The sequence below is a fragment of the Nothoprocta perdicaria genome, unplaced genomic scaffold (genome assembly GCF_003342845.1).
Source record: "Nothoprocta perdicaria isolate Ctin4 unplaced genomic scaffold, notPer1 scaffold_158, whole genome shotgun sequence".
In the NCBI taxonomy this organism is placed as follows: Eukaryota; Metazoa; Chordata; class Aves; order Tinamiformes; family Tinamidae; genus Nothoprocta; species Nothoprocta perdicaria.
Genome location: NW_020454738.1, coordinates 899,794 through 911,342, shown reverse-complemented (window position 1 = coordinate 911,342; position 11,549 = coordinate 899,794). Strand labels below are relative to the sequence as shown.

At 38.7% G+C, this 11,549-nt stretch overlaps 1 protein-coding gene across 1 annotated transcript; it reads left to right on the top strand.

Moving 5' to 3' along the window:
• The first annotated feature begins 203 nt into the window (after nucleotides 1–203).
• On the top strand, nucleotides 204–10,583 carry FANCB (FA complementation group B). Its single transcript, XM_026035294.1, has 9 exons — nucleotides 204–266; nucleotides 594–1,655; nucleotides 2,673–2,825; nucleotides 3,310–3,402; nucleotides 4,934–5,062; nucleotides 5,955–6,121; nucleotides 8,185–8,639; nucleotides 9,464–9,701; nucleotides 9,992–10,583. The coding sequence occupies exons 2-9, from the start codon at nucleotides 729–731 to the stop codon at nucleotides 10,410–10,412; spliced, it is 2,583 nt and encodes an 860-aa protein (XP_025891079.1). The 5' UTR covers nucleotides 204–266; nucleotides 594–728; the 3' UTR covers nucleotides 10,413–10,583.
• The last annotated feature ends 966 nt before the right edge of the window (nucleotides 10,584–11,549 follow it).

Below are 11,549 nucleotides of genomic sequence, written 5' to 3'. Positions count from 1 at the left end.
CCTCCGCCGCCGCCGCTTCCTCTTCCGCCGTGCGCGGCGTGGCGGGAGATTCGGAGCCGCGGCGAGACCCGCCCCCCTTCCGGCCCCGGAACCGGCCCCGGCCCCGGGCTTGGCCGGGGAGGGCGCGAGGCCGGCGGCGGTGACGGGCGTGCGGAGCGGGGCTGGTGCAGGAGGCGCCTCCATCGCCCGTGGGGAGGGCGATGAGGTCTGGCGAGAGCTGTGCGCGCGGCCGTTAGGACCGTTGGAGCCGTTGGGAGCGGTAGCCGGTGAGTCACCGGCCGCCTGCGCTTGGTGGGGGCTGTTTGGCCCTGCTTTGCTCCCACTCACAGTAATTATGCGGCTTTTAGTAAATCAGGCGGTTTACGAACTTGGTGATAGCTTTTCCAGCCGTGCTTAGGTTACCCACAGCTCTCCCTACGAGGCTGCTTAGCTTCACTGCAGTCCTGTGTGCAAAGTTAATTCCTTATCAGCCCTCTGCTCCCTAGGTCGGACTTTGTGAGTCTCCTGGAGTGTAGCTTTGCACCTTCTTAAGGCTAAAGCAATTCAGCTAGGCCTAAAACAACTTAAATGTGTTTTTGTTTGTTTTTCTGTAGGAAAAACAATGTCCAACTAGGTTAATGTTTCAGGAGATAGATCTTCCCACACCTCCCCTTCCACCACTGAAAAAAAATGGAGAGGCCTGCTTTCCTCTTGTAGAAGAAGAGGCAAAAAAACAARCCTAAGGAAGGATGCTTCTGCATGAGCAAGTCTTGTCCTACAATGGAGAAGTCCTCGTGTTTCAGCTGTCAGGACCAAAGCACGTGGAAGGAGCAGCTGGTAAAACAACAAACTTATCTGTCAGAAGAATGGCCTTTGACAGAGGCACCAAACTGTTTACCCAAAAGTCTTCTGGGGTATTCGGCATGCACGGCAGTCCCTCAGAAGCTGAAATGGTCTGTTGCAGCTGTACGACGGATTCCAGATCAGGACTGGTTCTTCCTTGTGTTCTGCTGAAAAAGAAGAAACGGAAAAACGTTCTCAAATACCTCCTGTTGCTACTTCACAGCTCCAACCAGTTTGAGCAGTGCTTCCATTTTAAGCTGGACTACGAGCTGGAAGACGACGTCAGGCTGCTTGCTGGCCCCGCGGTGCTGTGGCGACGGGCCGGCCGGCTCTGCCGCGTGTCCCGCGGCTCCTGCGCCGTTCAGGGCGCCCCGCTGCAGCTCTGCTCCGTGGTGTGGGCAGGGGAGGCGGGAGAGGAAGGCGCCCTGGTCTTGGGAGTGAGGGCTGCTCGCGGGCTGGAAAGCGAAGATGATCCAGAGCTTTCCACCTCGGATGGAGCTATCTGGGGGAGTGAGTTCTTTGCCTATGCGATTGAAACGCAGAAGATTCTTCCTGGCACGTGCTTTATGCCTCACGCTTACAGCACGGTGGTATCTTCTGTCTGTATCTGCAAGAAGGAGGTGTTGAGAGAACAACTACGAATATCCCTTGTTGCTGTCACTCGCAAGAATCAACTGATTTGGTTCCAAGATGGTCTCCCTAAAGGCGTTTGTGAGCTTCCATATGAGAAACCCTGTTCAATAAGAACAGCTGTGACTGCTAGCAATAACTTGCTGTTTATTGTTTCATTTGCCTCTGGAAATACCTGTGCTGTATGGAGAGACGGTTTCCAGGTATTGATGACCTTAAGCAACTTCTTTTTCCTGCTATAAAATAACTCTGTTATGTTGTTTCAGTTAAAACAACTTTTATAAAGTATCCAACTGTTCTGCTTTTATTACTTTTTCATATAAATGAAAGTGAATCTTGAATTCTATGATTTAATAATTGATTTAATAATTTGTTTTCTGAATCCCAGTCAAAACCTCTGATATTAGTTCACAACTTATTCTGGTCGAGAAGTTCCAGCTATAAGTTGGTTATGAGTGTGCTCACATAGTCTAGGTTAGAGTGATATAAAACTATTGTAATCTGAAAGTGATGCCTTCTTTTTGAAACTTGCCAGCTTTGTGATTCTCACTTTCCTGTTACAGAAAGCATTGTTTCATGTAAAGTACAAGAAAAAATATCTCGCTTTTTCTCCTGGTTTTTAGAAAGCTAGAGGTGGGGGGTTTGGGCATGTTTTTGTTGTTGTTTGTTTTTAATAATAATAATAATACTCTGTGAAGAAGGATTGTGTAACTCTGAAAATTTAAAATTTTGCCTTATTTATTCCTCAGGATTTTGTGTGCCTAATTAGCATACAGTTTCAGTTTTACTTCTCCACTGTATTTAAGTGTAGTGCAGTAGGGAAACTTGAACTGTCAATAGTATGATGTCTTTAGCTGACCTCAGAATATTAACTGTTTTAGATGAAACTTTACAAGATTTAACTATGCATCTGTTTGAGTACACTGAAAACTTGCATTCTCTGACTGAAAACTTGCCTTCTCTRTCATCTGGAAAACAAGCTGTGAAGAGCTAATTTAAGTAAATAAGTGAACTCTAAAGAGCTAATGTTACACAGGCTACAAATCATGGAGTTGAGAAAAGAGCTTGATATTGTTCAAAATACTGAATTCTAGGCACTTAAATAGGATATCTCTTTAAAATGAGTAAGTTGCATCAAAACTGAATCTCAGATACAGAATTTATTGAAATATATAAATATATACATGTGTTTTTTTTGTTTTTTTTTTTTCCTGCTGTAGGTTGTTTCCAAATGGCAAAAAGTGAATTCTGTGCTTGTAGATGATTTTATCGGCTCTGGAACTGAGCAAGTGTTACTGCTTTTTAAGGATGACTCCTGTGCAGATGTGTTAAGTACATTCAGAATAACAGATTTTGGAGAGATCAACTATGCAGTATGTTCAGCTTACCTTTTCCCAGCTATTTAGTCTGTGCTTTCTAAATTAAAAAAAAAAAAAATCCTTACAGCGTGTGTACAAAGTGAATTTGAGAAATGCCCTGAAGTTTTCATATAATTTTTTTTTTTTTAATTGTGAGATTTGGAGATGACTCTTACCTGAACAGATTATTCTATTGATAACATTGGCATTCTCTTAGGAAATTAAAATAATGCCCTTGAGAATGCCCTGCATATGTAAAAATTCTGCTACAATACTTTTGGCTAAAAATTTCTAATTAARTCATTAAATATCTGCTCATAATTGGATCTTTCTATTATGTGCCATCCATTTCTAATTATTTTCAGAAGATAATAGTTTACCTCTAGATCATATATTGTGGGTTTTTTCTTTTTTTTTTTCTCTTTTTTTTTGTAGACTTTCATAATGGTGTATTATAGTCTGTACCTTGCTGTCTACTGTTAATTTATCTTTTCTTTAGAATGGTATTAATTATAAAGATGATACTCCCATGGCAGAAGGCTTGCAAGAGAACAGTTTGCTGACAGTCCAAGCCCTTGAAACAAGATTACAGGTTTGTAGTGAGTAATTCTAACTCAACGTTTCCTTCAGATTACCTCTCTGTATCACTAATTATCTTAATGGTGAGGTTAAAATTATGTTTTYACTAGAGAAGTGAGTCAGGGAGAAATTGACATTAGTTGCTCCTTCCACTTTTGTCAGATTGTCTGAGATAGTCTGCCCTACCTTGACTGCTAAGAGCTCCATGCAAGTTCTCCTTTGACTCTCTTCTCTTCTCAAAAGCCAGTTGGCTTTTGCTTGTTGAGTTTTGTGAATCTGTGCCAGAATCAAATGAATGAAATGAATGTGCTTGTTCTGGTGAAAACAAGCTGCTGTCTGGAGACTTCTCATGTCTTCTGGTGATAAAATCTTGCTGACAGACGCATAGAGTCTTCCATAAGACTTATATTAGATATGTATCATCTAGTGTAAGTATAATCATATTCCAAGGATGCTTGATTTGATGCAATAATGCGTGGATCCTACTTAACWTTTGCAAATTTCCAGGCTATTTAGCCTTGAGCTGTTTCTCTTGATAGTTRTCAACAGAGCTCTAAGAACTTGTGATCAAACCATGCTGTGGTAGTCTCTATGCTATCTTCTGTTTGAAGGCAAAGAAAAAAAATAGCAAACACAGCCCTCTTTCATCCACATGTTGCTTATGTCGAAGTATTYAACGTATGGTAAATAGTTGTTTTCAGACAGAGGAGAGCTTTGGTAGAGTTGCATTGTGCTCACCATATAAGTAGATGGTATTTAAGTTAAATGCATTAGTACATGTAAGTAGCATTTTGCAAACAGGAAAGTGGCAGTAGCCCGTCTGTGGCAGCAGCACTGGTGTGCGCACGTCCTTTGATTTTGTTTTGGTTTTTTTTTGTTGTTGTTTTCTGGTTGTTTTGTTTTCATAAGAACTAATTCTTTACTATAATACATAAGCTTCAGCTTATAGTGTGTTTTTTGTTGGTTTTTGTTTTTTTGTTTTTTCTTTCCTTCATTCCATTTTTTCTGATCTTCCATTTTACCTTTGCTTTTCCTAGTATTTTGTTAGCCTTATCATTCATGCATTTACTTTCCTTTGCTGCAGTGTTGCTGTTCTTCATGTAGTAGTTTTTCCTCTTTCTAATAGCTATGGCTATTTATGAATATTGCAACTTGAACTGCAGTGTGTTTAAAAAAGCTTAAAAATGCAGGTCTTTTTCCTGTATTTAAGGGGAGAAAAGGCTCTCAAAAGTCAGACGGGGCAGCAAACATCAATCTGTGAACTTTGAGCTGTTTAGGCCGTTTCTTACCTGTTTCACTGTTTTTGGGGGGTTTTCTTTTTTTTTTTTTTTCCTCCTGTTTCTTGATTATACATTCCTGCTGGTGAGTAATTAATATTTCTGTATTCTGATGGTGCTTGGCAAAGGGCTATAGAAATGTCTGGCTTCTGTTTTTTTTCTCTATTTCCTCTAATCTCCCTCCCCAAGTCCATCATTGCAATATTGCTTGGAATCTGGTGTCCTGCCGTGCATGGTGTGAAAGTTTTGAACGTTTTTTGTTTACAGGCTGGTTACACCTCTATTCGAGAGCTACAGCACCATTTAAGGCTCAAAAAGAAGGTTCTTCTTGAGTCTTGCAGAGCATTAATAGATCTTGTTCAAGAAAGAAGCCATATACTTCCAACTGCAAAGAAGGTAAAGTTAAGAAGAGAATGCAGATCACAGAGATCACTTCCAAATTATACTAATGTATAATTTGGAACTGTTTGTTACTTTCACCAGTAGAGATAACTACTACCAAAACCGCTAATTTGCTTCAAATAAAGCCTGGTTCGTTATGCTAGCCTGTCCATTAATGTAGAAAASGGTAAACATAATTCGTTGCTTGACACTGATGTACACAGTGTCTCCTGACAGGTAAACCAGAGAAGGAGTAGCCTGTAACAGAGTAAGAAACAGCAGGGGGATTGTGCAGTCTTTATTGCCCAGCCACCTGCAAATTGCCTGTTTGTTTAAAAAAGCAAAAAAAAAAAAAAAACCAAAAAAAACCCCCTGTGACGTATATGTGTAAGTGAAATCAATTTATAATGGGGGTAAAGCGATCTGTTGGCTGAGAAGGTATAATTGTTGGGAAAATGTCATCTCAATCAGTTGAGATTGAAGAAACATGGTAGGGTACTTTGGGTGGAGTGGAGGGGATCTTCATTTTAATTCATTTTGTGGTCCCTTTCATGTCAGTCAAATTCAGACAACAAAATCTACCAAGAAATTAACACTATAATTTAAAATATCTTTTAATACCTTAAATCTGTTTTGGACCRTTAATTGTATGACAGGCCAGGATTTGTACTTACCACGTTTACAAGGAGASGATGAGTTGCATTTGGCATGATATCACGTGCTTTGAGGAAAATGTGCAATTCTGTCTGGAAGACTCTTGTGAAGAATAAACTAGTTGATACAGATTTCCTTTTATATATCTTCAAAGCAGTCCCCACAATCATTTTATGGTAAAACACTAAGTAACATGGTATAAAAAGAAATAATATCTGCCCTTAATTTGTCTAAACAAACATTTTTCTATAAGGAAGGTCTTGTATCTCTCTGGGATGATACAGAAAATCCTCTTCATTCTCTTAATAAAGAAGCATCGATGATGGCTAAAGTTCCAGAGCACTTCGTAGAGAAATTGTGGCAGCGTATTGTGGATGACAGGTTGATAGTTGGAGTAAAACTAACTGAATCATTTAATTTGTAAGTATAAAAGCTTATCTGGTAATTTCACTGCATAGTTCTGTAAGCCGGGTTTGCAGGCTAAGCCCTGCAGTAACAAAAGTGAAGTTTCTCACTTGAGCATCTGTGTATAGTGTTTCAGGTTTGTATTTTGGCAGTGTTGTTGCTGCTACTCACCCCTCTCCAACTCAATGCAATAAATGGGTTATATAGACAAAAAAAAAAAAAAAAGGTTGTGTCAGTATAACCACATTTTTACATTAGACTTTTTAATAATGTGATTTTCTTCTGTGATAAAAGCTCTGCTTCTTTGCAGTCCAGATTGACAGGGCTGTGCTGATCCCAATATGTCGTGTAGATACAGCTCTAACTGAAATGTTCAAGCTGCTGTGGTGTTCACTCTGTTTAGACACAGCAAGAAGTTATTTGCTTAAAGAAAGTAGAAGAAAACATTTTAAATTCTCTGATCAAYTTGATAAATATTTTGCTTTTGAATTGAATTATGCTACTGTCAGGTATCCAAACAAATAAGGTATTTTCTAAGCCTATATGTTAGGTAGACTGTGGAACACGTATGCTTGCATTGCTCAAAGTGACTTTACTGTGACTCGTTTGTTCACTTTAATTGTGCAATTCCAATAGTGAATGCTGTTAAGAACAGATAATGTTCAGTTCACCTTATTTTCCCCAATTAAGGGGACAGATGAGTGGACGGAAGGGGCAGATAGGGCTAATCTGAAAGGCAGTTGAGAAAGAAGAGGAGAAGGAAAAAAAAAAAAAGGATAAACCCAGGATGTGCATTGCACCTAAACTGAGTTGGAACTTACCTTTTGACCAATATTCCCACAAGCCACGTAGCCGAGAGGGTGCAGGGTAAGCGACAAGAGTGTCGATGCCACTGGAAATCATTCCAGTGATTGTGAGGGATCTGACCTATGGYGCCCGTCAGCCATCCTGCTGGAGCTGCGGGTGTGTTGCTGCTCAGCTGCCAGCCTGCACTAACCTTGCAAGAAAGTTGACCTCATCTTCTTGACAGCCCCTTTAAGAGCCACTGAGGCAAGCGATTGTTTTGTTGCCTTTCCAGTGCTTATTTTTCAGTTGCGATGGCAGTGGCTCTTTAAAAGAAAGAAGAAAGAACTAAACTCAAAAATAATTCCTGTATAGCCTCAAAAATACTCAGAAAAATCGGAACTGTTCTTTAAGAAACAGCAGCAATATTGCACAATTGAGAAAAGGTCAAGTCATTYGTCACAGGCTGCCTTGCAGGCCAGCAGCAAAACATAGATTTTTCTGGGTTCTAGTTCATCTACAAGCGCCTGTAGTTTAGAGGAAAGGCACTTTCTTCTACCAGCACTTTCAATCTTCCCTGATTTATGTGTGTGCACGCTTCATACTAGAGCAAGATTGTGCAAATGTATTAGATTATATTGTTAGTTGGTGACACTTTTCTCCTAAGTGAAGAATTAGACATTTAAAAGGCGCTCAAGTGTCAGTGACATCTTGAAACTGAATTGACTGACAGAATAAAGTGTTCATTGAAATGGTAATAGGAGGCTTTCTTGAAATTACCCCATGTTCATGGAATAAAGCACTTCATACATTTCAGGAAATTGCTGCACCTTTAAGGTATTAGAAAATAAAAAGCTTTAAAATAGTATACAATTTTGTTTGAATACCTATACAACAATCTAGAATATCAGAAGAGCTGYGTCCTTTTAGGCCTCAAAGCTGGCAAAATTGATACTTTCTTTATTAAAATAACCTATTTTAAAAGGTTTAAACCTATTACAGATATAATAGCATCTTCATGGGTTATGTGGAACTTGCAATATTTTTGAGAAGAATTGGCCTCCCAAAACTGATAGGAGCTTCTAGAAAGTTCACTCTATTTCAAAAATTCTAATGCCATTCTTTGATGAAAAAGTTGTTTGAAGTGTTTGTACTCTTTTGCACAGTCTGTGAATTAGCATAGAATGATATTTGTGCTCATGAAAGAATTAAATACTTCTTTATATCTGCAAATTTATTTGTCAAATGGCAAAATGCAAACTGAGAGTCCAATAATTCCTTATGGATTTTCACAGGTCGCTGAGTGATGTCAGTTTATCCCTAGTCATGGATYCAGACTTGACTTTGATTTCTCCAGTTATTGAGTGTCAGAATAAAATCATTACATTGAACAAGGCCTTTTCAGCATTGGCTATCTCTTCATGTCAGATTGAACCACCTCCAAAAAAGATGAAACTGGACTTTGATAGTAAGAATGATCTGGAAAAAGACCTTTATAAGAGARGTTTGAAGAATCAATTGGATGGAGCAAAAACCTTCATTGCTGTTACCAGCCTTTCACCCTTGTTGGCATTTCACAGTGTACGTTGCACGGTTCTCCTACATGCGAAGAAACGAAAACATCAAAGTGATGGTTTACAGAAGAGCAAAAAGATCAATCTACTGTGTGGGAAAATCCTGTTAAATCTGGAAGATATCTCACATGGAAAATACTCYGTGAAGATGTTAAGGGATAATAGTTACTGTACAGGTAAATGAATTGATGCAATTGGAATTAATAGGAATATGATTAATTATTACTTTTATTCTGTATCGTACTAAGCCAAGCTTTCTGTGCAGTAGTCTTACCCATCATGTCTATCACAGTCTGGATAAACCAACAGCTGGGTAAAACAAGAGAACTGGAAACGTTTTTCCAAATCAAAAAATGTAAAGTGAGTTATTTTAAGATTTTGTGCTAACAGTACTGAAACRTGTCTGGAGAGGTAAATTTTTAAAATAAGCCTGAGTATAAAATGCTGCAGCTTATTTAAATTTTCTTTATAAATGGGAAATTTGCTATTGATGAGATATATGCTTATGTTATGACATAATATTACTTCTTAAATTATGGTAAAGCAACTAATGTTTTTGCTCATCTGCACAGCTCTAACRTTAGTTTATTTTTATTCTTGACTGAAGTGACTTCACATTAAACCTCTGCTACTGTGTTCAACTGTTCTCTTGATTGTCTGTTGTGAATTTTAATTTATTTTGCTGTATCTGACTGCTGTATCTTTGGCTAAGTCCAACATATCATCTTAGTATCACAGGAGGCTGTTAATGGTTTTCTTTTGACACGGTGACCTTTATCTTTAGACTTTTCTATATAGGTGGGGGCTCTGTTAATCASTTAGCTGTTTTGTTTGACAGAATGGATGTAGGAATCTAGGTGGGAAGATTCCTGAAGGACTGAATGCTGAGGTGTAGACTCATGAAGAAAAACTAGAAATCCTTCTTCATGAAGAAATACAGCCTAGATTTTTTGCTTCCTAAATATTTTGATTTGATTTTTTGATTTTTTTTTTTTTGCAGGTTCCTTAGAAGATATCCTATCTGCTCTTGCAGCATCCATCAGATTCTCCTTTCAGATTGTGTCTTCTGATTATACATTGACCCCAGTAAAGTCCTGGTTATTGGGAGAAATGGAGTGTACTCCATTTAAAGAATGCCACAACAATCTGTTCTGTCAGAGAGTGGGAAATATGCATGGTACAGTTCTCAACTGGACCCAGAAATCTCCATTTGAAGGAGTTCTAACCTTGTTTTGCAGGTAGAGTTAGTCTAAAAGTGTAGAGATTCTTTTGTATAAACTTTATCTTTACAGTGGTTCTTAGTATTTTGCATAACCAATAGCAAAGCAGAATTATTTTCAAAGCTATTAGAATTGCATTGTTAAATTTTGTCCATAGCAGAACACTGAATTACAAATAGTTCTATCCGGAACACTAACACTTTGATACTCTTTTGTTCTTTTGCTGATCTGCATCATAATTTTACATATATATATAAAATGCAAGGGAAACTATAGGTAGCTGTATTAATAATATTCTTATTTTGCAGAAACGAGACTGTCCTCTTCCAGTGCCTTCACAGCCTTACTAGAGCTCTCCCACCCAGCAGTGATATAAAACTCCTGAAGGCTGGAAGCAAAGATAGACTTACTGACCAGTTAGCACTGGCTTTGGAAAATGAAGTGCTCATCTCAAAGAATTCTTTCTCCTCAAAAGAAAATGAAGTTCGAAAGAGTGGGACATGGGGCAAGAGGACTAGCAAGAAAATCAGTGATGCTCYTGTGGCTCCTTTCCTGGATAGTAAGGAAGGAGTTGAGCAATTCAGAAAGAAGCTCCAGCATGAACGGGAAGAGAGTGTGTTAAGTATGAATCAAGCAGTGAATGGTGCCCTTTACCAGAAAATCGCTTTGGAAATGGCAGAGGCTCAGCTCCATACTGATATGATTGTGTGGAGACTGAGCAGATCCTAGAGACTATTCCCTCAAAATTTATTTTGAATGAAGTTTTAATAAAATCATACTATTATTAAATAGTATTTATATTTTCATAGATGTTTGTTCATGCAGCTCTTTATAACTCAGCTATTTCTAGGGATAAAGTTGTACTTTCGCAGATGACTTGTAGCTAATTTAACAAGAAGTTAATATTAAAAATAGCTGATTTGTCATTTTTTACATATTATCTTTTTTGGCTTTTTCTAACAACTTTTATTCCAAAGTCATAGTCCTTGAACTATAAAGAAAGTAAAATATAAAATTTGTAAGACACATACCGTTTAAAATAGTGCTACTAAACTTGTAAGCTTGCTGTTCATACAGACAACAATCAGCTTTTTCAGAAATCATTTAAGTTAAGCACCTTCTTTAAMTTCGGGATTGGAGAACGGGATTCAAGAAATTCATAGAAGAAGCAGGAACTCAGCTCTTTCATTTAAGTCTTGGAAATAACCTAGTTTAGTAGTACCACCTGAAGGAAAAAAATAAGATTGGACCTATAATCCTATTTTCTCTAGCCCACCCTCAGCTCTGAGGTATTTTGAAAGCTCTGTTGGCGTCGGAGAAAGGAGCTCAGACCTTTTGCAAGAGGTCAAGGAACTTCTCTGTGTTTGCTGTCAGGCAAGAGATCTACCCCCCACACCTAGTCCCACTCTAGCATTAATCCAGTGGGTAAATCCTGGAGAATATTCTTCCTTGGACCTTAGCCTKGCCCCTGCCCACAGGTTTGCTTGCTCACTGTCTCAGTCCTAAATGAATCATCTACTGCTAGGGGCCCTTCAGCAATTTTGACCTGTCTCAAGTACATTAAATAATCACAGAATCACAGAATGGTTGAGGTTGGAAGGGACCTCTAGAGATCATCTAGCCCAACCCCCCTGCTCCAGCAGAGACACCTGTTTTTCCTGTCACCTCTGTTTTAAAGAAGATACAGCCTATGTGTCTAGGAAGAGAACTGCCCCAAATCTTACAGCTCCTCCTCTCCAAAAGAGTTGCCAGTTTGTTCATTTTTTTCCATCGCGGTTATCTTAGTGTCATAAATGGCAGAAATTTAAAAAAAAAAAGAAAAAGGAACGTATTACTTGCTTTTATCTCTACTTTCTGTTAACACCA